The 26885-nt window shown below is 31.1% G+C and overlaps 5 protein-coding genes, 1 non-coding gene and 1 pseudogene across 6 annotated transcripts; 3 read left to right on the forward strand and 4 right to left on the reverse strand.

Moving 5' to 3' along the window:
• Positions 1-1373: 1373 nt before the first annotated feature.
• On the reverse strand, positions 1374-2675 carry LOC124819722 (uncharacterized). The gene has a single exon (XM_047291287.2). The coding sequence runs from the start codon at positions 2588-2590 to the stop codon at positions 1658-1660; it is 933 nt and encodes a 310-aa protein (XP_047147243.2). The 5' UTR covers positions 2591-2675; the 3' UTR covers positions 1374-1657.
• Positions 2676-3731: 1056 nt separating this feature from the next.
• On the reverse strand, positions 3732-4870 carry LOC124819720 (uncharacterized). Its single transcript, XM_047291283.2, has one exon. The coding sequence runs from the start codon at positions 4752-4754 to the stop codon at positions 3873-3875; it is 882 nt and encodes a 293-aa protein (XP_047147239.2). The 5' UTR covers positions 4755-4870; the 3' UTR covers positions 3732-3872.
• A 2490-nt stretch (positions 4871-7360) lies between these two features.
• Positions 7361-8034, forward strand: LOC124819728 (glutaredoxin-C1-like). Its single transcript, XM_047291296.2, has one exon. It carries the CDS (start codon positions 7401-7403, stop codon positions 7800-7802), a length of 402 nt encoding a protein of 133 aa, XP_047147252.1. The 5' UTR covers positions 7361-7400; the 3' UTR covers positions 7803-8034.
• A 5078-nt stretch (positions 8035-13112) lies between these two features.
• Positions 13113-13912, forward strand: LOC124819724 (triphosphate tunnel metalloenzyme 3 pseudogene; annotated as a pseudogene).
• Positions 13913-14584: 672 nt separating this feature from the next.
• Positions 14585-17032, reverse strand: LOC124819725 (small nuclear ribonucleoprotein SmD1b). The gene is made up of 5 exons (XM_047291292.2): positions 16895-17032; positions 16704-16761; positions 16513-16589; positions 15089-15280; positions 14585-14975 (listed from the first exon to the last, which is right to left on the reverse strand). The coding sequence occupies exons 2-5, from the start codon at positions 16715-16717 to the stop codon at positions 14914-14916; spliced, it is 345 nt and encodes a 114-aa protein (XP_047147248.1). The 5' UTR covers positions 16718-16761; positions 16895-17032; the 3' UTR covers positions 14585-14913.
• Positions 17033-19793: 2761 nt separating this feature from the next.
• TRM18 (Phosphatidylinositol N-acetyglucosaminlytransferase subunit P-like protein) lies at positions 19794-24790 on the forward strand. Its single transcript, XM_047291288.2, has 5 exons — positions 19794-20048; positions 20736-20860; positions 20978-22384; positions 23646-23814; positions 23938-24790. The coding sequence occupies exons 3-5, from the start codon at positions 21065-21067 to the stop codon at positions 24546-24548; spliced, it is 2100 nt and encodes a 699-aa protein (XP_047147244.1). The 5' UTR covers positions 19794-20048; positions 20736-20860; positions 20978-21064; the 3' UTR covers positions 24549-24790.
• Positions 24791-25186: 396 nt separating this feature from the next.
• On the reverse strand, positions 25187-25343 carry LOC124819732 (U12 minor spliceosomal RNA). Its single transcript, XR_007027279.1, has one exon. It is a non-coding gene; the product is annotated as a U12 minor spliceosomal RNA (small nuclear RNA).
• Positions 25344-26885: the final 1542 nt, after the last annotated feature.

Genomic DNA, 26885 nt, shown 5'->3' on the forward strand with positions numbered 1-26885 from the left:
AATTTGAATGTTAATGTTGTACAAATGCAAAATAGAAAATTTATATCTATAAAAACTCTTTTTAGGTGTATTTATGTATATTTTTTATACTATAAAAAAACATGATGAGTATACTAAATCTATTGTATTTATGTATATTTATGTCTCAGCTTCTCATTTAGGAACACCTAGATCTAATCTTTCTGAAGATTCTCTACTACATAAGATAGGGACAAGAATACGAGAAAAGGTACTGGAAATTATTTCATGTCTATTTATCATTTTTTGGTATAAATATATAGTTTGAGATTGATAAAATTATCTTTTAAATATTTAAGGCAAGTGTATGGTCAACATAAAAAGATAAAATTACAAGATTTTGAAAGTTAAAATTACTGATTAAGTGACAACAGTTATACGTCATTAATCCTTAAGTTCAGTGGTTAGAAAGAATTAAGATTTATTTGCATAATTTTTCTTAAACACTTAAAAAAAGTAATACAAATAAAATGAATTTCACCATGTAAAATTTATACATTTTTTTCACTCTTAAATTTATTCTGATTGATAAAAATACTTTACTTCCTATTTATTGTTTTTTTTCTTATTTTATACTGTATTGTTTATTTTAATCATTACATTATTTATGACTAAATTTATTTAACGTTGTACTTCATGATAACTATAAATTAGCCAAAATTTTCCTAGCTTAGGAAAAATTTAGACAATTCCTTCATTTTATTTATTTAATAAACTGCAGTTATTGTGGTATTTTATATATTGTGAATTTTTTACATTTTATAAAATAACCTACTTTTCCATTTTTCAACTATTAAGCATTGCGAGAGATATAAATGGGTTTTAAAAATGTTATTATTGAGTATTTCAATTTTTAGATTCAGTTATAAGTCATTATGAATTAATTTATCATATTAATGTATTTTATTTTTAAATAAATAAAAAATCGATCATTATGCTTATAAGTTTTGAATAAAAATATCATTTTGAAAACAAACAAATTCCTTATTTATTAAAATAAATAATTATTAAATATTTGTACTCTAACCTGTAAAAGTGTTAAAATTAGTATCTCAACATAAATAATATAAAAATAACTGTTTAAATAAATTAAAAAACTAATATATTTTGTCATATATTTAATCATGTGGTGGTGTTCTGTTTACAGTTAAAATGGTCTCCTCCATCAATTATACCCTTTCAATATGCAAAGTCATTGACACACTTGTATCTCGACACACTTACCCTGATAGATATCACTGTTAGAAAATTTTGATACTCATTTTTAACTGTATAAAAGCTCAATGGAATATCTGTTGCAATTTTGCTTTAGAACTCATACTGAAGACCTTGAAAGAAGCTCAATCATGATGAAATTTATCTGAAATTCATAACACCTAACCTTTTTAAATGCTTGATCACAATAATCAAATTACATTCTTCCACACTATGACAAGAATACAAAAGCCTCCAAATTGTAAGTATGCATATTTGGATTTCTATTGTAGAATCAAGATTCATGTGTAATAAAAGACAATGCAGTTTCCAAAATTACTTGAGAAAGTAACTCATCAACTTCTAAAACAAACACAGTTACAAGAGGAAGACAGAAAGAAGTCAAAATCACAACAATGGAGATCATTCTGAGAGGTGGCACAAGTCAGTGGAAGCCATTTTTAGGGCAAGAGTACTTCTTTTTGACATCAGCCTTGCTCTTTTTCTTCCTCCTCAACTTCTCACTGACAAAGGCTCTCTCAAGCTGCTCCACCCTTTGCGAGAGAGAGGTGAGAAGTGTAGTCTGTGTTTCGTTCCTCTGAAAAAGCTGCACCATCATCTCCATCATTTTCTGCTTGTCTTCCACAAGCTTCTCTAACAACAACTCCATCTTCTTCCCATCTCCTTCCTCTCTTTCACAATCCCCTTTCTCCTCTTTCACCAAACTCTTTCCTTCTTCACCATCTTCCACCTCCTCACTCCTCAAACCTTCAATTTTCTCTTGCTCGTCACATATAACTTCACCCTCTTTTCCCTCAACCAAACTTGTTTCCAACTCAATGCTTTCTTCTTCCATGCACCCACTCTCATTCTGCAAACTTTCCATTACATTACCTTCATCTTCTCCCACCCCACAATCACCCTCCCTCTCTTTTTTCACTTCTTCCTCCTCCTCTTTCTCTGAAGCCGGAACAGACATTTCGTCAAGCATTTCTTGGACGGCAATAGCTTTTTTTATGACAGACTTTCTGCATTCCCGGAGGCCAGAGTAGTGCAACACCCGAACAGAATCCAGTCTAAGAAGCAAGTTCATGATGGTTTCGATCACCCTCACCCTCTCCTTTTGCTCCCTCCTCAGCACTTCCATTCGAATCCCGCTCTCGATCCGCTCCAACTCCACCCTCATTGCAGCGATCTTCTTCATCGCGTTCCTCACAAGGAACCCTCTCAACATCCTCTGAATCTTTATGGCAGAATCGGTTCTGGTGCGCTCTGAACCCACGAAGTAAACAGGAATGGAAACCACCTTAGAGGGTACTCTGAAATGATCAGGCTCAGCCTTGCTCCAATGAGTAGGGCTGTTCTTCATCTGCGTCATTGTGGGTCCTGTTCGATTTCGAGAATTTTAAGGATTTTGCTTTTGTTTTTGAGGAAGAAGGTAACAGAGGAAGATATTTATACAGAAGATGGGACCAAGAAAGGAAAGGTCCAGAAGTTTCAGGAGGAAAGGAAGAAATAACGGCTTGCTTACGTGGCGTCATTTATGCTCTCTTTCTAGATAGCTGTGGATTCTTCTTCTACTTTCTCGCCTCTTCTACCACGTCATCATTTCTGGTCACTTTATAACACTTTTTCAATTATTATTAATATGTTGTAATTATAGAAAACCTAAATTTTATTTTTCTTTATTAGTTTTGAAATAAAATAAAATAAAATTTACTTCCCTGGTTTCCATCTTAGTTTTAAAGATTAATTAGAATAAAATGAAAATATAGGCGTGTATAGACAAATACAAAAACAGTAAATCGATTAAATTAAAGTTTAAAATATCTATTGTAAATGAGATAAAATTAAACATGAATTAAGACAAAATTAAGATTTAATATATTTATACAAAGAATTAAAATTTAGGGTGCTAAATTCTCTTTTCGATGTAATTTAAAATTGGATATATCTAAAAAGCTATGTTATTTATTATTACTATGAGCCAAAAAAAATGATCCAAATTTAAGTGTACATAATTTAACTTTATATTTATTCATTTTGTAAATATGAGAAGAGCCTGCATTCTAAATATAGTTGACAAATTTTGTTTATTTTTGAAATTTTTAAATAAATATATCTATGTTGTGTCTTGTGATCTTGTTGCAATATGATTTTTTTTTTCAATGAATGTTGGTTTTTCAATCTTTTATTAAATTTACGAAATTAAAATTTATTTTTTGATCTAATTGATTTGACTGTCTATAGATATATTATTTTATAGACACCATAAAACTTGAGATGAGAATGTCCTTCTAATTTTAAATCAGAGTTAATATATGTCTTTAATTTTGAAAGCAACATAAAATTCCTCTTATTTGCAATGCAAATTTCATATGCTTCAGTCAAGGTCTTCTGCATGAGTTCTATGGCAAAATTTCTGGAAGGAATTGAAATTGGAAATGCATCAAATCGTTCTGTATGTATGGATTTCTTTTGAACAGAGCAAATGCATAGATAATAAGAAGGCAATTGAGTTTCCAAAACTAACCTAAAAGAACACTTTATTGGTACTATGAAGGAAAATTGAATTACAATGAACATCAACTTCAACAAAAACCAGTTACAAGAGACAAAAAGAAACCAAGATTACAAAAGTAGAAAGATTCTTTTGAAACTCAGATGAAGCAATTTCTGAGATGAGTTTGTTTATTTTTTCTATCAGTCTTTCTCTTTTTCTTCCTCCTCAACTTCTCTGAATCCATGGCTCTCTCAAGCTTCTCCACCCTCTGTGATAGAGAGGTGAGAAGTGAAGTCTGCAACTCATTCCTCTGAAACAGTTGCGTCATCATCTCTATCATCTTGTGGTTGTCTTCCACCATCGTCTCCATCAACAACTTCTTCTTCTTCCTATCTCCTTCCTCTTCTTTCACCAAAACACTTTCCTTCTCTTGCACCTCCTCATTCCTCAAACCTTCAATTTCCTCACCTTCCTCACATTCAACTTCATCCTCCTCTTCCTCATTCCTCAAATTTTCCATTCCACTATCTTCTTCTTCTTCTTCTTCCTTCACCAAACAATTCCATTCTTCCACAGCACATTCCTCCTCCTTCTCTTCCATTTTCACGCCCTCATCAGAATCAGCGACACCCATTTGATCAAGCATTTCCTGAAGGGCAATAGCTTTTCTGATAACAGACTTTCTGTACTCCCTGAGGCCAGAGTAGTGCAATACCCGAATCGAATCCAACTTGAGAAGCAAGTTCATGATGGTCTCGATCACCCTCACCCTCTCTTTCGCTTCCCTCTTCACCACTTCAACTCGAATCTCGCTCTCAATCCGTGCCAACTCCACCCTCATGGCCGCGATCTTCTTCAACGTCTTCCTCACCAGAAACCCTCTCAATACCCTTTGAATCTTTATGGCAGAATCGCCTCTGCTGCGCTCTGAACTCACGAAGCGAACAGGAATGGAAACCACCTTAGATGGTGCTTTGTAATAGCTTGGCTCAACCACGCCCCAGGGAGTTCTTTCGAAAGAGGTGTTCTTCATCTGCATCAATTTCGAGAATGTTCAGGTTTTTGTTTTCGATTGTGATGAACAAGGTAACATACAACCGGATTTTATAACCAGAAAGGACAAGACAGAAGAAAAGATGAAAGTTCGAGAAGTTTCAGGAGAAGAACCATAACTTCTAGATAACCATAGAAGTAGAACAATCCCGAATAATATTTCGTGTTCCGACAGGTCATCTTTACTTTTGCACAAAATAGCACTTACTTTATTTACTTCTATTTTATTTTAAATAATATTAATTATACTCTCCTATCTACTTGAATTACCTCTATTGTACTTTTAATGACATAATATTTATTGTTTTATGTTTTAATAGAATAATATTCATTTTTCATATTTTATTTATAAAAAGTAGTTTTTGTTTGTAATTTAAAAAAAAATACATACTAGTTATTTTTAAAAGTTTTTATTTAAGTTCTAGTCGATATAATATTTCAAAAATAAAAATAAAAGATTAAAATGTCACTTACTAATATTTAAAAATATTTTTAGTTTTGAAAATTTAGAAATTTTACATTAGTTTCTAACATTTTCTTACTTTTTAAATTCTTGACATTATTTCATGTATTGACATTATTTCATAATGAAAAACATAGAAATTGCCATGATAAAAAATTGAGAAAAGGAATCTAAAAATATTTTAAAAATGACTTTAAAAAATTAATATAATAAAAACGACATATAAATAAATATTTTTCAAACACTAAATACAAAGTTAGTATACTGTTTAGAAATGAAAATATCTTCAAATCTTAAGAATATTAAGAAGGTTAATATCTTTCTCTGATATGTGTATATATAAAAAATTAAAGGGAAATAGATGTTATTTTATTAAAGATATAATTTTATTTTAAAATTAACAAATATAAGAGTACTATTTAGTATATTCCTTTAAAAAATAAGTACAATTTTATCTATTTTTAATTAAAATTAGTGCAAGTGACTTTGATGAGTATATATTTATTGCATGCATCAGCAAAGAGTATAAATTTTATCTATTTTTGGCCCAATCTTACTGTTAATCGTTACTCCTCTTGGAGTTTAATCTGAACTTTGAAAACGGACCATTTCACAATGTGGCCCAAACATTGTCAAGTCACCTTTTAACTGGGCTGTTAAACCTAGCCCAACAAAAGATTATAAAACAGGGTCTTTCTTTATGCACCCTCATTATTGCTAACTACATTCTACATAAAAAGACTAAAATATCCTCTCTCATTGTACCATGTCACCACCATGGTCATCATACTCGTACACTATATGAGAAGAAGAAAAAAAAAGTAAAAAAGAACTCTTCCAAAAAGCTCATTCTGGAATTGTAAATAATGTTCTAAAAAACTTCTTGTGGGATAATTTTCATATTTTTCAGAAAATTCCAGAAAAACTGTTCTGAAAATTTTTTGGAACAGAAAACCCAGAAATATCTTTGACAAGACGAAAATTGTTATTTTAAAATTTACAAATTTGCAGATAAAAATCATGGAGATGAAATAAGAAAAACCTTAAAATAATAATTTATTTTTGCCAATATGTCACATTGGGAGAACCCTTTTGACCTGGCAAACAACGGTCAAACTTTCGGTTAACTTCATGGCAAGGTCGCACAATCTTTGAAATGGAATGATAACGTATAAATATATTACAATAATGTTTTTAATTTTATTTTAGTATTTTCAATTTAATATTTCTAAGAAAGAAATGAATATAATATTGTGTGTTAAATGAAAGAGAAGAGAATAGAAAGAAGAGAGAGAAAAAGAAGAAAAGCAGTGTGATTTCCAAAGCATGCAGTCATTATTCCAAAACGACAATTGATGAAAAAGCGTGGGCACGTCAGCATGGTTGCGCCGCCTGAATGAGCAGCACAGCATGCGGTGGAAAGAAAAGAAACACCACGCCTTCTTCTTCTCTCTTCTCTTCTCTCCTCTCTCCTTTTCCACTGTGTTTTCAACACCACCAACTGCACCTTTGTCACTGCTTTAGGTGAACACCCTCTCTCCTATTCCTATCCCTACTCTTCTCTCTTTTCTCATCTCTATCATCCTCATCATCCTCGCATACATGCAAAACAAAACTCCTCGTAGACACTAACATTATTACCTAATGCCTTATGTCAGAAACAACACCAAAAAGGTTGCTTGGTCGACAACAAGGACGCACCCTTCTCTCTTTCTTTGGGTCTCACTCAATCTTGGACAAACATTCATCCGGCTTTACATGCTCACACATCTGCTATACGTAGATTAGCCATTTGCTTTTTGGTTTTTTCTGCCTACTGTCGTCTGTTTCTATCAATAACACTGCTTTTTTTCACCTCACACTGTGTGACAAACATGCATGCATTCTTCTCCTCGATCGACTAAGCAATGCAAGCAGCGTTACGGCTACAATGTATGTATCATGGAAGGTATAAATCACACAACAGTAGACACAACAGACAACACTCCCTCTGAATCAGAGACACGCCCTGCGACAACAACAGACAAATAAAGCACACCTCTTCAATTCTTCCACTTTTTTCAACCCTCCTCCACCCTTATAAAACCATGCTTCCTCTTCCCACTTTTCTCATCCAACTGCACTTTTAGTTCCTTCCACAAACACTTGATTCGTTTTCTTACAAGAATAATGCATTACCAAGTGGAGCCTGCTGCTGCTGCATGGAACTACCTCATCAGGGTTCGGACCATGGAAGAGGATCAAATGGAGAGAGTGGTTAGGCTGGCCTCTCAGAGTGCTGTGGTGATTTTCAGTATGAGTAGCTGTTGCATGTGCCATGCAATGAAGAGGCTCTTCTGTGGCATGGGGGTTAACCCCACCGTTCACGAGCTTGACCAAGACCCCAAAGGAAAAGACATGGAGAGAGCACTGATGAGGCTTCTTGGAAATGGAATCAACACCACTGCTGCAGTTGTTCCTGTCGTGTTCATTGGAGGAAAACTTGTTGGGTCCATGGACAGGGTTTTGGCTTTCCACATCAGTGGCACCCTTGTCCCTCTTCTCAAACAAGCTGGAGCTTTGTGGCTTTGAAACTTCTCAAACAAAACAGCACTGTCTTGTCTTCGTTTCTTATTACTCAAGACATTGTTATATCCATACATGAGATTTTATCAGAATTTTTACTAGTTAAAAGATTGCCTGCAAGGGAACAAGAAAAGTAGGGAAAATCAACAATTTTCTTGATTTGCCTTTTCTAGTTTGTGGTTTGTGTTGTAGTTTGTATAAAGAAGCACATGATTATGGAAATGAACAAGAAGTTGTAGTGAAACACTATCCTTGACTTTAGCTTTTTTATATATATCTTGGTATAAATGTAAACTCGTGACAGATTTGCCAGTTTTCTAGCTGGTCTTTCAATTTATGGGAAAAGTTAATCGATAATTTAAGTGCATGTCACATGAAAATTTATCTGAGGCCACGCGACAGTATCTCCCCTAGTGTACCTTGATGTTTGCTCTTTCGAGACCATTATCAGAGAAAGAAGTGAAAAGAGCATCTGTGGATGGTCTGATTTTTTATCCATCTAACTTTGCTTCATTGATGGGAAAAGATTATGATCATTGACGGTACAAAGTATAATAATATATATGTCTTTCTGAGTGTATATAATATATACTTTTATGTTTATAAAGTCTTTTATAAGCTGATATCATGGCTCAATGAGTAATAACCTGCTTTATAGTATTACTGTGATGTTTGTTTTAACTTGTGATTTTGGTTGCCTGTCAAGGAAATTCGAACATCTTATTACCATATTTTCATATGTTGTGCTGTGACTGAGTCCATGGCGGATATTTGGGGATACTCTTCCACATTCACTCATTAGAGCAAACACATAAACTTTGGCTTACTTTTGTGTACTTTGTGCTACTATTTTTGTAGGCTAGGGATATTCAGTCTCCAATGTATCAGAATCATATCTTGAGCTCGATATGCATGTCACAAATCATCATGTCATGTCATCTGTTTAAAACATACTTTTTCATGCTTAAAAAGTTTTATTTTTTCTTCATGAAATAATGCAGCAATTTTTTAGCAGACATATTTCGACAATTTTTAGACTCTCTACATCAAATTGTATCTTCAAGACCGTATTTTGCATTTATGAATTATGATAGCACTCTGTTACTCTTCTCTTTCATTTTCTTTTCCTTACCAAAAATAGAACTTATACCTCACGCATTTGCAACTTTGAAATCCTATTTTCGCATTCAAACTCTAATGGATACATATATATGTCTACTTGCTAGTTAGATTTAGGTAACCTTTATTTTCAAAGTAAGTTTTATTCATCTTTTTCTTTAAGAAAAATATTTGCTCCAAAAGCAGGTAGATTAATCCTATTGAAAATTTTATGTTAACTAACGATAAAAATAAACTTGTATTATATAAATGATGATAAATTTTATCTTTCAAACTGTTTTTACTGAATTTAAATTTAATACTTATTTATTGATATGGTATTAAAATTATCCAGAATTTATTTTAATAAAATTTATTATTTATTGAATTTATGATGTTATTTGCAGATAATTTATTAATTCATTAATAATATTTCACACTCAAAATATATATACTTCATAAAAATTTATATTAAACATTTTACATAAATTAAAAGTAAAATATATAAATAAGTATAAACTTTACTTTATAACTAATTTTGTTACTAATTTTATTGGGATGAGTTAGATTAAAAAGTTTACATCTTAAAAAACAATAATATTGATATCATGAACAAATATTTGAACTAGTTTGCCAGAAAAATAAAAGGTCTAAATGACACCCGTTATAATTACAGTCCATCTTCTAACACAGTTCATTTAAATGCACATTATTCATACTCACTATCAATCTTTTTCCTTTCAAGGAGGTTAATTTATGACGTGATTTATCAGTATCAAATTAAAGGTTTGAATGTTCCAATGTAAAGAATAGAAAACATGCAATTTCAATGACGATATTAACATACAGCTTATGCTTTCAAACGAATCTGAAATCGTTCAACTCCTAGAAAAATTAAGTGTGCAATGGTTACTTTTGCTTCAAAATAAAGTATATATATATATAACTATAACAGGCAGCTTAGGGTACGTAGTAGTATCTTGAAACTGCATAATTGAATATAATATGGTAAAGAACAGTAATATGAGCATGTTTTGATGATGAAGATGGAAAGTGTTAAACCATGGGTGGGTGGTGTTCTGATTCGAGAGGAGAGGGTGAAGGTGCAACCTTGATGCTGCTATTAGCTATGTAGAGCATACCACAACCAGAAAAAATGGCAAAGACAACAAAAGCAAAGGAAAATATTAAGAAAAGAGCAATGATAAATGCTGCCCACAGAACTTCTTGCTGTTTTCGAGCTCTGTTATGCATCACAGCTGCAAATTCCATTATGAAATGGATCATTAGAATGAAGCAGAAACAAACCATTAGAAGATTGAAGAAAAGAGAAAGCACAAGAATCGCCATTTTTTCTCTGCCATTCAACATTTTTTCTCTCTCCACAACACAACAAATGGCCTCAAAAATTATCAGAATATAGCCATTATATATATATATATGTATATATATATATATGTATATATATATATATGTATATATATATATGTATATATATATATGTATATATATATATGTATATATATATATATATATATACACACATATTAGCTAATATAGATTAATCATAATAATAGTTATTATTAAATATCAGCATTCAGAGATAAATTATTAGTTATCAGTATCAGATCTCTGACATAATTTGCGTATGGATTTTTAAGAATATTTTCATACTGCATGATACTCTACTGAATGATATTTTGTACTATTTAAAAATATTTATAAGTTTAGTTTTTTTGAATAAAAATAATACTAGTAATTTATTTAATACTAGCAATATATATATATATATATATATATATATATATATATATATATATATAGAGAGAGAGAGAGAGAGAGAGAGAGAGAGGTTGACGTATTCAGATTTTCTTAATATAAATAACTTTTAGCTGATATTGAGGGGGCAGGTAATGATTCACACTAAAGTCTTTTGGAAGAGCTATATACTGTTTTGAGCTTAGTGTGGTCTATCAAATGTTAAAGCGTCACGAATAATAAAATATATTATATTGGATTTATGCAACGGGAATATATTAATCAAGTTTTTTTTTTAAATTGAAATTTAAGATATTTAGATCAATTTCTACCAAGTTTTTTCTATGCGAGAAAAATAAAAGTGGTAATTTTACAAGTTGAATTTGTTTTATTCATCAATTAAGTTACAAATAATTCCTTATATCATTTCTAAATTTTTGTACAAAAATTAATTTTAATTTATATAAAACTATATATTTTTAGTTTTCTCTCTTTTATACAAATTTTTTTATTAATGATACCAAGGATATGTTTGTAGAAACAAATATAATACATTAATTCATTTTTTACTTACTTACTTTTAAACTATTTAATTGATGGTTTATATGTGATTATTGTCGGTGAAACGACATAGTATTGAACGAGAAAAATAAAATTATACATAAGAAACATTTTAAAGAAAAGAAACATGTTTTTTTAACAATATTTTTTATAATTTTTTACAACCATTTATATGGTAATTCGTAATTGGTCTGTTTCAAATATACAAACCAATAAAACAGCGACACATAGTCTATTGTTAAAAAAATTTGTTAACATATTATGATCCTAAAGAGAAATTAGGTTTTACTACCACTTTTTCTTTCTCGCTTAAAGGAAACATATCTTTTATTTCAATTTCCCATAGCGGTACATGACTTGTTTATGACCGAATACATGTCTGGTCTACTAAGTCGACATGTATTTGATTAAGACATGTTTAGCTGAGACATATTTACATCAATGAGATTAATTAGATATAATAATCCACGATTAACATGAGAAAATTGAGATTACTCCAAAATTAATAAATGACTAGGGTAAGTGGCCCAAGCACATACAAGTAACGAAATGTGAAATTTCAATTTTTGTTAATTTTATTCAACTTAGTTTTTTTGTAACTCCATTTAAATAGTTAATAACATGTAAGCAAGATATGTTACATGTCAGTTCATGATGTTTTTGTTATTTTCTTCTAAATTTTTTTAATTATTTTTTAATTTTAAAAAAATAGTGCACGTGTCAAGTCAAGACATCGTGTCACTTGCAACAAGAGTGTTATGTCAATGTCACATGTTAAAGTTAATGTCACATATCACTCTTTTATATTCAATTCAGTCTCAAATTTCATTAACTTTATTCAATTCAATCCATTTTTTTAATTCATCTTTTAAGATCAAATTTAATATATATATATATATATATATATATATATATATATATATTATGTTGATTTTTTATTAAAATTTACATTTTTATTAAATATTTTTAAAATCATTTTCAAATTAACTCTAACTATATTATTAGAACATAATTATTAAATTTATGTTTGACTTTTTTTCTACTTATAAACAAAATAGAATTAGGAAATAGGTTTAGACTTGGTTAAAAAAATAGAGTTAAAATTAGTTTAAAATTAAAAGAAATATTTTTATTTTATTTTTAAACCAACTATAACCCTATAATTTGTTGTAATAATATAGTTAGAGTTGGTTTAATATATATATATATATATATATATATATATATAATAAAAATATAAATTTTAATAAAAATATCAGTATAATATTTATATAAAATTTAAATTTAGTGGGAAATAAAAAAAAATTACTTTAATTTGAAAAAAAATAAAAACTTATGAGCATTAGAACAGTACAGATGAAATCAGTCTCTTGAGTTTGACCATCCCTCTCAATTCTGTATAAAGCTAACATACTATGTCTTTCAGCAAAGTCCTTTTCTCTGTTAAACCAGACCAAGGAAACAAGGTTAAAATTCCCATTAGTCCCAAAAGGTAAATAAACTGCACCTTATCTCAGATTGTGAAGTCGATGTGGGACTTATGCAATTGACTCAGCCGGTGTGGGACTTTGTAAAATGGCTCAGATTTTAACAAAATTTACCTGTGATGTGATCTTTTTATAGCATGCTATGATTATTTGAGGTAGTTTGGTCACAGTTCATGGTGTAATACCTTTGGCCACTTGAATTTTCAGCAGTTAGCTAAGAAATAACATATTAAAACTGAAAATAAATTATAATAAATATAAGTAATATTATAATATAAAGGGCAATAAAATATCTGTCCGGTATTTTCTATCACCCTGTCATTTGATATATTTTTATAATAAATTTATTAAAATATTTGGGGTTCATATCATTACAATTACATAATATTATCGAAAAAAAACTAGGTGGGAGGGGAGCATATACGTATATCATGACTCAAAATCACCACGTTCTAATTCTTATCCATTTCTTGAGGCAGAAAAAAGCGGAACATGAACACCAGTGGTATGCATGGCACAATGATTGATTCTTCATCTGGAGCACTTTGAAAAGGTGAATATGGAAGTAGAGATCAAGCTTCGTCTCCCAGACTCAGCCACTCACCAAAAACTCTCCAACCTACTTGCTCCTTTCCACACCAAAACCTTAATCCAAGAAAACATCTTCTTCGATGGCACAAACAAGGAACTCACTTCCAACCTCGCCGTTCTCCGAATCCGCTTCTACAACCTGGAAGGGTGCGTCCTCTCCTTGAAGGCCAAGCCAGTGATCTCGGCCGGAATCAGCCGCATGGAGGAACATGAAGAGCCATTTGACCCTGCACTTGGGCGTGCATGCATTGCTGAACCATGGAGGCTCTTATCAGTGGATTCTTCCACGGTGATCAAGAGGGTAAGGGATGAGTACGGTCTTGGAGAAAATGGAGTGGTGTGCTTAGGTGGGTTTAGGAATGTGAGGGCTGTGCATGAATGGGAAGGGTTGAAACTGGAACTGGATGAAACCAACTATGATTTTGGGACCAGCTACGAGTTGGAATGTGAGTGCTGATCCAGAGTCACACAAGAAACTACTCGAGTTTCTTCAAGAAAATGGGATCAGTTATTCTTATTCTAAAGTTTCGAAATTTGCTTATTTTCAGTCCAGGAAGCTGCCAGAATTTTGAGAAACCTCGTTAGCAATTATTATTGTTGAATGCAAGGCGTTGTTCTTTACTTCGTGCAAATGCGGTCTATTAACTAGATTACAATGCTCTTTATTTCGTACAAAACTATTTAGTGTTTACCAAAGTTAAAAGCACACTCTTTACACTCTTATTTGGAATCTGACCATAGAAGGCAATTCAATAGGTAACCCAATCCTACAATAAGCATAAGCCATGAACCTGTGACTTATAATATTTACAAGATTGTAGATGATAGAGGCACAAGAATATTAAGCGTGTTCCAAAGGAACATGACTTAATGCCATTTTCTGCAGTAAAAACTAAGGGCACAAATTAACAATTTCGGTGGCAGGTTTCTGTGTGAATCACGCGCACAACCACAATTGTAAATTGAAATCCAGATTTTACTGAAAAGGAAGGCATGTATCTCTTTCCAAGCTTATAGGTAAAAACAGATAGGAGCCTGCATGGTATAGTGAAATAGAATCTCTGCATTGATTTAGTACTTTAAAATACTACATTTCAAAGTACTGCAGGAGTAGAGTAAATATCCAGAATTGCTAATGTCTCAAAGAGCTTCAACGGGTATCCTCTGACTGCCCCAAAGTGCAAATAGCAAGTGCATCCAACTAGTATATCCCTGGTTTATTAAATAAATTTACATGACTAACTTGCAACGGATGTGACAGTATGACGATGGAAGCAAGCAAACACTAAGACATCTCACAAATATCATTCATACATTTAAATAAACATTAAGAATCTGTCATCGGGAAATCGATCATTTAGTTCAAACCTCATAAGGCAACTCGTTGGCCTATTTACTGTGTTATGTATAACCATCATGAGCAATTTTTCATACTGCTGAATGGAGGATTCCATACTAACAACTATAAGGCAATAGCTAATTCAGGTTACATCAGTTTAAGCATGAAGATGATTGTACACTAGAACATTGCAAGAAAAGAGAAGAAACAGCTTTATAATTACGCTCTTCAGAAGTTCCTGAAAACACCCAGAAAATCTTGCCACAGTTTTAGAGAACAGAACTCAACGGCCACGACCACGTCCACGTCCACGGCCCCTTCCTCGTCCTCGGCCCAAAGGTTTCCCTGGAAGAGTAATAAAAAAATATGCTAACATTAAAACCGGAGGAACCCGGCAAGAAATAATTAGAATGTACTGAGTATGGATGAAAAATTTGTAGTCAAACTACAGAAATTACCGGCAGTTGGCTTCTTGGGTTTGATCTTAGGTGTCTCTTCCACAAGCAAGGTTTCGAGATTCAAGCTGTCAGGAAGAATATAGTATCGTATGTTGTTACCCCTTACACTGAGATGATCCAGAGTCACTGGATTTTTCCCTTTCAGTGTTAGTTTAACTGTTTTCAAATGAGTGTTCATACTGATATCAACACCTGTTGCAAAAGTCTTAAAATCAGTATCTCAAAGTTCTATTTTTGGGCAAGAGACAACTATTTGTGGAGTTATACCAGGAAGAAGCAAGATATGTACTTTAAGTAGAAAAACTCGCTACACCCAAAATTCATAAACGATGTACTTCATGTTCACTTATTATCTACAAAAGGAGGTGAAGGGAGACGCTTATTCATGACATGCCGAATATCACATCCTTGTGACTGGATCAAACTCAATAAGATGGGTACCAAGTACAAAATTTAACGGAAGAGGATGCATTAATTTAAATCAGACAATTGAAATGTCATAGGACACTTGTTACTACTTGAAAAAGATTCAAACTCTCTCCAGTCTGAATTGAGGAAGAGATCACTATAATCAACTAAAAGCACAAGGTAAGCCTAGTTTATTAGTTTCACTATCCGAAAAGTTTCTCCAAAATGCAAATTCCAAGAATATACAGAGCCCCCTGAAAAGATAAATTTGGGAGTGAGAATTATGCTTAGAAGACAGGTGATTGAAGGCTCGAGATTTTCCACAACAGGATCATTTCCCCGCAATTATTCCAAAAACAAAAAGGACTTAATACAAGAAACAACCATCATCCAAGCCCCAGAGGCAACATCTGTCAAACCACCGTACCAGAAGGAATTGCAGTTTCTCATGTTATCATCCAACACAACATATCACAGTCTAAATTATACTCCGAATTAACCACACAATCAACTACTCTGTACAGGAAACATAAGTAATTATTCAGCCAAAAATGAACGAAACCAAATTCCCAGTCCTCTCCACTTACAGGCTAAGAAAAATCTCCCACCCAACCCTATAAGAGGGTCATCTCAGTACCAGACCGAAGAAAATGCACTAAAATTTTCTACCTCGTCTAACTCAATGAATCAAAATCTGAAAAAGCCGAAGGTAGTGAAATAAAGTGAAGGTGGACAAACAGGTTTGAAAGAGTACAATCCAATCAGTAATCAATCACCTAAAGAGCAGAGAACCCGAGCAAATAATTAAATGCCTCACAGTCAAATTAGAAACTAACAAACCCCCTCTTCCAATCCAACTCTAGTATGTTGTTTGCAAATGGTTCTACACTTCTAGTACACAAGTGAGTCAGGAAGTCTAGTTCAGTAGTAAAATTTATGTTATTAGTAAATGACTGTGCAACCCTAGTACACTGCAAAAAGAAAAAGAAAAAAAACAATCGAGGTAGAAAATGAACCTGTAATGGTTCCATGAACAACAGTGCCATTCTTGAGTTCAATGGATACGGTTTCATTGTTCAACTTCATTAAAAACCTGTTCAAACAGTGTTCACGTATAATTAGGCTTTGATCCCAGAAAATGAAATCAACAATAGCACAATAAAACAGATAAATTGACCAACACAACCAAAAGAGAGAGAAAAGAGACCTAACGAGCTTCATTTCGAATCGGAGAGTAATACTCTGTTTGCTTCGCTATTCTACTTCTGTCAACCAACATAGGGGAAAAAACAGTGTGAATTGAGCAAATAATAATGCAGAAACTTAGAATGCTACTGAATCGATTCAATTCAGAGAAAACGAAAGAAGGATCTAACGGAGGAGTTTACGGTGACTTACCTTCAGCGGCGGCCACCACGACGGCAGCCAGGGTTTTAGGGCAAAAATTGGAGAGAAAGAGAGAGAGAGGTGAAGAAACGGTTCTTTTGTAAGGGCTTAAGGGATAATTTCGTGATTTTGAATTTTGAATTTCTAAACAGAATAACGAAAGTAAAAATAATATTATAAATTTGAAGAAATCAATTGGAATTAATTCTCTGACTGCATATTTTTTATTTTGGCTTCCATGGCGGAATTTTTGCATGCAACTTTGGCTTGTTAGTTTTAAATGTATTTGCTATATATATATATATCTATCTATTAAAAAAAATTGCTTGAAATTCAAATTTTATTTTGTTTTTTTAATTTGATTAAAACAATATGTATACTTTTTATTATATGATGCATATTACTATTACTTCACACGTTCGTTAAATTGTCTTATCTATTGAATAGATTTCTAAATAAAAAATCCTACATTACTTTTGACCGAGGAAAAATAGAAAAAGCAAAATATAATAAAAATTTATTTTATTACAAAAAAAGGTTAAATTTTAATTTTTGTTTACTTCAATGGTTGATACCTATTTTTGTTAAGGTAAATCAATAATTGGTTTAGTACCGAAGGTTATTAACTGATTTTAACTTTATATCAATAACAATAATTATTTATTGTAGATCTAAAAGTCCTAAAATTTGTAAAGAGATAAAAAAAAACTTTCGATTTTAATAAGGAAAAATAAATGTATTTTATTCTAACATACTTTATTAATGAATTTCCGCTCCATCAATACAATAACACGTTCATAATTTTATAACACTAAAAAATATTTAAAAAGATGAAAAAAAACACTTATTTATCACCAAAATAATTTTAAAATACAAGCCTGTACCGACCATTCATAGTCACCAAAACAACAGAGCCAAATCTGAAACCCACAAGACTCCTTCTTTTTGTACTTCCATATTTCTTTCATACACTCCCAAGATTTAAAAAGTCTACAATACCCCTGTATTTTTTTTATTTCAGTCTTAATCTCTCTCATTAACTTGGTTTTTTGTGTTTTAAAAGATATTATAAATAGAAATTAGTGGAATTTATTTTAAGTCGATAAATTTATTTAAATCACCAATATGGGCTGGGCTAAAATATTTTTTTATGAGTTTACTAAAAACAATGAGATGCGTAGGATATCATATCTACTGAAGAAGTTATATATATTTTTTAGTATTACAAAATTATTAATAATCATGCACTATCACTTTAATCACTGTAGACTGGATATAAAAAATGAATTAATTGAAAGAGGAAGAGCTTTATAATAAAAAAATTAAAGTACTCAAATTGATTCATATGGGAATAAATTATATATAAAAAACGTATTATGTCCAAGTTACATTTTTCATTGAAGAAAAAAAAAAGTCTAATAATTATAAATTGACGGCAAATAGTATTTGCAAGTTATATAGGAAAAAAAGAAAAGTGATAAAGATGGAAAGCCACTTTCACACTCGCTGCGTAGTGCGTGGGGTCGCAACATTATTGAATTTTAACCAAACCAACATCATGAGAATATTTTTTTTTTATTAATTAAAGATTGTGAATAGTTTTGACTTTAAAGTAGTGTAATGAGATTAATGAACTTCAAAACATATATATTCTTCTGGTATTAATTTTTTTCAATTTATTTTTAGAACAAATAACCTATTTTCTTATCAAATTTTATAGCTTAGATATTTTTCAAGTGGAGAAGACAATATTTTTAGGCGGTCAAAGCGTAATTTGGAAGAAAAATATGATTAAATGTATGACAAACAAAAAATATGATTATATGTGCCAACTTTGACTTGGTGACTTATTTTTATAAGAAAACTTTATAATTATCATAAAGAATTTTAATAAGTCTAATACCAATAATTCTAAGGGATGATGATATAAATTGTGTGGATTGATTAAAAAAAATGTTTGAAGAATTGAGTATTTTGGTTTAGGTTTGTCTTGTATAAAACATAACTTGTACGAGTTAATAACATAGACTTATATAATCCACATTATGTGATTTGTCTCAAAATGCATCTACGATTTATAAGTATTTGTGTGAATTTATTATTAATTAATTTTATCTTTTATAAGTTTTCAATTATGTTTGATAATTTTAGTTATGTATTTGTTATGAAATTTCTAATAGAATTTTACTTAAGAATTAAAATTTATAAAATTATAAATATTACTATTTTAAAAATAGGTTTATATAATTTATTGTTTTTACTAATTTAATTAAATAAAAATAAAGTCAGTAAAAGTTTATATTTGATATTTTATGCGAGAAAATTATAAAATAAATAATTATTTGTATGGGTCGGCAAACCAAATATTATGCAGATCATCAGATAAATTAGTTTGTCATTTCTAATATAGAAGAAACTAGACTGTTTTTTTTATACAAAAGCAAAAATATCAAAACAAAGTAGCTCGGTCTACATTGTCATTCTTAAATTTAATTAAATTATTGACTAACAAATTTTGAGTTAAACTTAATTTAATCTCATTAAACTAGAGTTATCTAAATTTAATACTTTAATTTAACAATATTATTTTGAATATAAAATGTTTGATCATATTTGGTATAGGTTCTATGCTTCGAACAGAGGAAGGTAAAATGATGGTCGAACCCGACACTTCCATTAATCAATGATATCTTCATGGCGCCAAAAACGCAAACATGACAATTACAGTTGGTGAGGAAATCCACACACGACAAACAAAGTTAAATCAATAAAGAAAAAATAAAATAATAATTAGTCATTAATTGTTGTTGCAATCATTTCCTTTTTTTAATTCTATACTTTGAGAAATCAAATACCAAAACAAAACTATTTTACTTAGTTACCCAGAGTTTTTAGGAGGAATAGTTGCTAAGTATCTTTTAAAGCATCCACGTCTCTTTTTATTTTTCTTTTTTTTGACCCCAATGATGTTTATGTCGGCTGTGTCCTTTTCCTTCATGGTATAACAAAAATTGGGCTGCAACCATTCATTAATTGAATACCCCGATTTGCTTTCTTGCAAAAGGAGGCGACCCTGATTGGTTTTGTTGCATGCAGTGAAGTTTCTGGATTATGGGTACCCGCATAATCCAAAAAGGTCTTACTTTTCAAAGGATTGCCTGAGAAGGTTGGTTATTTCTGCATATACTTCTTCTGTTTCTCCATCTTCTTTTACTTCTTTTTCTTGATTCTTGACGATGATGACTGTGATGATGATCGTGGGGATGGTGAAGTATGAGTCTTTTATTAGAGTGAGGTTTGTAAAGTCATGATTTTGTTGGGATCTTGATTAGCTTGTGCTTTTGTCAAAGAAGGTTTCTATTTTTTATTTTTGTTTCTAGTGGGATCAGAATCATTTTGTTTCCTTATTATTTTTCATGAATTGGAGAACGTTATCATTTCATTTTTCTGGGTTGGCTCTTTCCAATAATCACACCTTGTTTCTATTACCCGAGTGCTTTACACTGTTTCTTTGCTGTCAGTGATTGAACACAGTTGAATCAGATTCATTGACAGGTTGATTTGATTATTTCTTCCTCCTGTATGCTTTTATTTTGATATTATTGTAATTTTATATTTTACTTGTTTATGTTTGGTTTGCTACTAAATTAGTATGGTTCAATTTTAGACTAATCTCACCAGTTGCTGCTTTGTGTTTATTTTTTTCTTCCTGTTTTGCAATATTGATTTTGTTAGACAGAATATAATGAAGAATGTGCTTTAGGTTATGATGTCTCTCCTATGAGATTTTTAATGGTGTTTATTTTTCTGAAATTGATCTTTCTTTAATTTCTTTTCTCCTTAATTTATTTAGGTCTATTTTGCTGATAGAGCATTAAAATCATTCCCAGGAAGTGTTCAAGAATAGGAAGCGCTAGATTCCACACCCTCTATTTTATTAATCCTTTGGTCTACAACAGATGAGATGTAATATAGAAGGTTGGTTTGTGATTCTTCTTGCTTTGGATTCACTGTTTGAAAAGGAAAGAAATGACCAAATAGATTATATTTATGACTTATCAGCATGCATTCATCATTTTTATTTTCTTGTTACAGGTATTGTGATTTATTGCAGACAGTTTCATTGGTGTTTAGGGAGTGCTTCTAGTGTATCAACTTATCTTGTAGAGTAATAATTGCAGAATGGAGTCTAAAGAAGCAGCAAGTGTTATTTTAAATTTGATGGGTCTTGATAAAGTGCCTAACCAACATCCTGTCAGAGATAAACAGAAAGTGCTCTCTGAGAATTACCAGCAGAAAGTTGCTTCCATTGGTGTCAGAAGGAAGCGTTCATCTTATCAGCATCATTCCTTTGGAATGAATACTAGTGAAAAGGACAAATCTGAGGATGTTTTAGAAGTGATCAAAGCACTCAGGAGAAGTAAGCATCATAACCCATCAAAAGGAAATGGGAAAGAGAATCCCAGTTCTAGCAAAAATTCTCAGTTGGCTGATGGGCTGCTCCAAGAGATATGTTATCCTGAAAAGCAATATAGAAAGAAAAAATCTAGTCACATGAATTTTGGTAAGGCAAGTTCAAGATCTTTCAGTAAAATTTCAGAGGAGATTTCTATGCAATCCGGAAATGTTGCAAATGGAGTTTTACATAGTGCATCAACTTCTTTTTTCAGAGGGAAAGAAGTTCTTTCCAATGATATGCTGAAGCCTGCTTTAAATATTTCAGTTAATGAGATCCAATTCAATTTCCCAATCTTCTGTTCAGATGGTTCATATATAGGCTCTCAAGCCAGGAGGAAAACTTTGGAACAGAGGGATGTGACTGAAAAGGTTCATGAACTTAGACCATTTGGTCGAGACTGTATACATAACCAATTGCATATGATCTGGGAAAAAGGGAATGGAGCAAGAAATTTGACTCATCAAAGGGGATATGGTAATGTTAGAATTAAGGCTGATGATAATTATAGCTTTGCTAGAAGAGTGCCAAGACCTCTTCGTTCAGCTTCAACTCTTACTGATAATTGTGGAACTATGAATCAGGATATCTTGTTTCATAGATATTGGGGTTTGAGAAAAAATGCATCCTCAAATTGGTCATCATGGAACTCGAAGTATCAATATAATGACCAGAAAGAATGTTTAGAAGACGTGAACCTCAGTTCTAGGGGTGAGAAATTCCCTTCCTTTTGCTCATATTTCAATAGTGATCATACTGAATTGCCAAGTTCTAGTTCTTCTCCCACCTTTATAGACGAACAGATGTTTCAAGAGAGAAACGTAATGAATGATGAAGTGAAGAACAGAAAGTATGATGACAGTAATATGTGGAAGCAAAATGTTGTGTCTCTTCACTCGTCAGTTGAATTCTTGGTATCTGATGCAACAGCTGAGGTTGTTGACTGGACACATAGTCCAACCGAACATCAATCTAAATCAACAGCCTTCGTTTTGTCACAAGAAATTGATTGTTTGAATCATACTTCATATACCTCAAAGCAGCAGGTTTGTTCTTTCTTACTAAAAATGATTCGGATTACTCATATTTTCCAGTTAGATGAATATTCAATCAATCATTTTGGTGTCAGAATTTGTATATTTAATGGAAACATGCATGAATTGTCCATAATAGAGTAATATTATTGTTTCGGGTGTGCTATGCATTTTATCACTTTACCAATGATGAAAATTCCCAAATGCATGTGACTTGCTAAAATTTAGTCTTCAAATGCATGAGAAATATTAGAAGTTTTATGTCCTCATTCAATATTAACTGATCACATGTGGAAGTTCTCTGTGCTTAATAGTTCAAGCAATGCAAATACCCTCATTAACAGTGATTACCAGGCGGTGTAAATCTAATCTCCCTAATGTTGTGTCTGATGGAGATAGAAGTTATATTAAGAGTATTTAGTGGTATTCAAGTGACTCTTTTTATTTGTAACTACTATATCATTGTTATAGAATTCTACAAGTTATTTTCAATCAATAAAATACATTTGAAGGTATTATAGAATGTTAGCCAAAAAGGAAAAGAATAAAACATAGAAAGAAATACAATCAAAACAAAGATCAATTCAATCTCCAAATTATCTTCCTCCTGTTCTAAATTTTATGGTACAAAGTTTTGCACCTTTTAATAGTACCAACATTTTATCTTTTCAACTTATACATTGTATTTCCAATATAAAAACCAAGATTAAGAAATCTGATATGAATAATAGTTGAAGTAATGTCTTTCTTTTGAATCCTGACTTCTGTTATTTGGGCTACCCTTTTGAATGTATGAAAACTAGATTTATTGAGTAGGGTTTTATTTTATTCTGTTATGTTTCAGTTATACTTGACTGATGCAAAAGATAACTATAATAGTTTTATAGTTGAAACTATTGAAGTAACTGAACTATAAATCTAAGGTAATATGTAAAATTTATACTTCCAGTGTAAGGCATTGAACATAAACATTGATTGTTGAGTTATAGTTATCATGTCAATTTTGATGTTGTGGTTTAGTTTTAGAAGTAAATGCTGCATCATTAATTTCCTTGAGTAACATTTTCAGATGTCTTAGTTATATTAAACAGTTTTTTTCACTAGATATTTTTCATATCTAACTTCTTGAGTTGAAACTTTTTGAGTTGACTTTGCTTTTTATATCATTGGATGTGACATAAATTTTTATTTCTTCCTAATTGTTGTTATTTCAATTATGCCAAGTTTCTTCTTTAAGTTTCACTACTGAATTCTGTTTTTTTTTTAATTACAGGATAGATCAGATTTTAATGAAGGTTCTGTTCATTCGCTTTGCCATGAGGTTCACCCAGATTCCCTTGGTAGCTCTGTGGAGTCATGTGAACCAAGTCCAATCTCTGTTTTGGATCCCTTATTTGGAGAAGACATTCAATTCGGCTATAAAAGTGACGATCATATATATGGTATGTATGATTATGTTGTGTCATTTGTTCTACACATAATTTGAAATCAATGCTTTATTACTTAGTTTTGCTCCTTTTAGTTTGATATTTAATTATGAATACACCATTGTTTGTTAATTTCAGATTCATCTGAGGTGGATGATGAAGAATGTGGTTTGAATGTTTCAAGTGATGAAGATTGTGAGAATGAATATGCACATAACTCTCAAGGAAAGAAAGAACTAGCAGGATTAGTTAGAGCTGAAGAAAGTAGGGATTTCTCATACGTTGTTGAGGTTTTAACAGAGGCAAGTATATTTAATAGGAACTTGTTTACGGACTTTTCTACATGGCACTCTTCACAATGTCCAATTAGTCCTTCCGTCTTTGAAAATCTGGAAAAGAAATTTGGCCAACAACAGTTTTGGAGCAGATCTGAAAGGAAACTGCTCTTTGATTGCATTAACATTGGGTTGATTCAGATTCTTGAGCCATGCTTATTTGTTCCAATGTGGGAAAAGTCAACATCAAGAAGATTGAATGTTGAACTAAACCAGAACATTATTGAAGATGAGATGTGGGGGTTGCTTGTTGTGCAAGAAAAGAAAGCAAGTAATGAGTATGCAGACCATACACTTGAAGGGAAGATTAGATGGACAGAACTAGTTGAAGATGTTGAGGATATTGTTACAGAGATAGTTAATTTGGTAACAGAGGAGCTTGCAAACGAGATAGTTCTCTCTGTAAATTTTTGAAAGATTGTAGTTGTGAGCAGCTATTGCATTTTTCTATATTATGTTCAATTGGTGTATAGTTTCATTGAGTGGATTTTGAGAGGCTTATGGAGTCAATTTTGAGAATTTGAATTAGAATTAGGACATAGGTATTTGAAGAGTTTGAGTTAGCATATAGGTATAGGTTTGATATTCTTTTACACGGAAAGATGTTTTTCATTTGTATAAAAAATTATCAGTATGTTGATTTGATTTTCATTCTATTTCTTTCTGTTTGAAATTTAAACAATTATTTAAATAAACTCCTTTACCTCCAGTATATTCTCTATCCTCTCCCTATTTCTAAATTTCATGTTAATATCAGGAATGTTTATTTTGATAGTTTTATCATAAACAAATTTCAGTCTACATCATCCTTTTGATATAAAAATTTGTTACAATGATCTCCCTATATAAAAACTAAATTTTTTCAAAATACATTTTAATCAGTTATATAAAAATGTTATAATAATCTTCTTATGTAAAAATATTAGATTTTATCTAAATACAGAAAGATATTATTAGTTGATTTGTTTTTCATTCTATTTTTTTTAATTTATAATTTCCTTTTAATATAAAAATTATAGTTATTCGTTTCAGCTTTTGTAACACTGAATTTTGGGATTGGGAGGCCCGCCTTTGAGAGTTCTGCATAAGTAAGCAGCGTCTGCTCAAGACCAGCCTATAACCCCTTCAAAAATTATTGCACATCAGAATGAGTGCTGCAAGCAGCTCCCACTGCTTGCTTTGTTTTCCTTACTCATTAGTTTAAGGCAAGTTTTAACGCAGACAGTTTCTTCGTATTTATATACTAGATGTTGAAATCTGTACAGGTACCAACCGATGTGGGACTTAATTTCGTCACACATTTTTGAACTATGCCGGCAGCACCATTTTTAAGTTACAGAAACTAGTCCAAAACGAATTCCAAAACCGACCTGCATATCCTGACTCACTTTATCGTGATAGGCATCATTGATGCGACAAGAAAATGTGTGAATGGAAAAAAGCCGGAAACAACGTTGGAGTTGAATCTTTGTACTACCTGTCTCTTAAGATTTTTTTTCAGTTTTTGATACCCTTCCTATTCTTTTAACACGTGTTTCAAAATCTCATCTCAATTTTCTAAGGTACGACTCCATGCTTCAACCCTCTTATAGTCTAAAGCTACCATTTGAAAATACTTTTTGAGTTCTTTTTTTTTTTGTAATTTTATCTCATCTATTCCTACCCAATACAATGCAATACAAAATTATTCTTCAAAGTTTAAACTATTTACAAAATAAATTAATCACGGAAGCATCTTTACTCAAGAAAAGTGTATGCATGTTACAAATATAGTATAAGTTATTGAAAAAATCATGAATCGTATTTTCTTAAGTGTAGATTTATTGTCCTAAGGATTTATACTTTTTTTATTATTATTTTACAACAACAACCCGTTCCTTTCTTTTTTTTTTCCTTATCATTATAGACTTTATATTATATGTCTAAATAAAGTTAGTGAGAGAGAAAACAGTTTTTTTCTTTTCCTCAAGATTCGAATATTCTTCTTTTTTAAGTTTTACTTAATCTTAGAAATTGATTTCATAATGTGTTTATCTTTGGTTAGTATAAGATTTTCAATTTTTGTGAATTATTTGAAGAAGGTTAAAACTACACCATCAATTAGAGATACGTTAAATTATGAGGCAAGTGGAAAACAATAATTGTAATTTTCCCAAACGAAAACTTGACAATGGACAGCATCCTTTGTACTCATACCAGTTTTGCACATTTATCAAGTCCAAAACATGATTATGATTTTCAAGTAAATGACAGTTTAGTAAATGGACATCACATTTATGGGTTTGGTAATTGTTTACAAAATAAATAATTTTATAAATATAATAAAGTAGGTAAACTGTATTTAAGAACAAGATTTATAATTTTCATATTGTCATTATATAAAAAAAATTATGAAAAACTTGCAAAATCTAAATAAAATGTATAATTTTATTTTTAAATAACAAAAAAGAAATTGACAATCACAATAAATAGTCAAGATTATATATAAAAGATATGAAAGTCTTATGTGAATAAACTTCAAGATAATTTATATATATATTACTCAACTTCGTGTCACTTAAATGTTGAACTTGCATTCTTACATAAAACCACTTCTCAGTTTTCCCTTAAAACAAAAGCACTTCTCACCACAGATATCTCATCTGACAGAAATATATAATTGCTCTTACCTTAACAAACAACAAAGTCTCTTCTCAATCTTTTCTAAAACAAAAGCACTTCTAACCACATATATCTCATCTGACAGAAATA

This window comes from Vigna umbellata, chromosome 4, assembly GCF_029865625.1.
Source record: "Vigna umbellata cultivar VRB3 chromosome 4, Vumbellata_1.0, whole genome shotgun sequence".
NCBI lineage: Eukaryota > Viridiplantae > Streptophyta > Magnoliopsida > Fabales > Fabaceae > Vigna > Vigna umbellata.

Excerpts from the sequence above, each read along its gene's own strand:
- LOC124819725 (XM_047291292.2), bottom strand. Across the intron at positions 15,281-16,512 it reads TGTTCATGGAACCATTACAG|GTGTTGATATCAGTATGAAC; the intron begins GTTCATTTTCTA and ends CTTTTGCAACAG. Across the intron at positions 14,976-15,088 it reads ACCCAAGAAGCCAACTGCCG|GGAAACCTTTGGGCCGAGGA; the intron begins GTAATTTCTGTA and ends TTACTCTTCCAG.
- LOC124819728 (XM_047291296.2), top strand. The coding sequence starts at position 7,401 with ATGCATTACCAAGTGGAGCCTGCTGCTGCTGCATGGAACTACCTCATC.
- LOC124819722 (XM_047291287.2), bottom strand. The coding sequence starts at position 2,590 with ATGACGCAGATGAAGAACAGCCCTACTCATTGGAGCAAGGCTGAGCCT.
- LOC124819720 (XM_047291283.2), bottom strand. The coding sequence starts at position 4,754 with ATGCAGATGAAGAACACCTCTTTCGAAAGAACTCCCTGGGGCGTGGTT.
- TRM18 (XM_047291288.2), top strand. The coding sequence starts at position 21,065 with ATGGAGTCTAAAGAAGCAGCAAGTGTTATTTTAAATTTGATGGGTCTT. Across the intron at positions 22,385-23,645 it reads CATATACCTCAAAGCAGCAG|GATAGATCAGATTTTAATGA; the intron begins GTTTGTTCTTTC and ends TTTTAATTACAG. Across the intron at positions 23,815-23,937 it reads AAGTGACGATCATATATATG|ATTCATCTGAGGTGGATGAT; the intron begins GTATGTATGATT and ends TGTTAATTTCAG.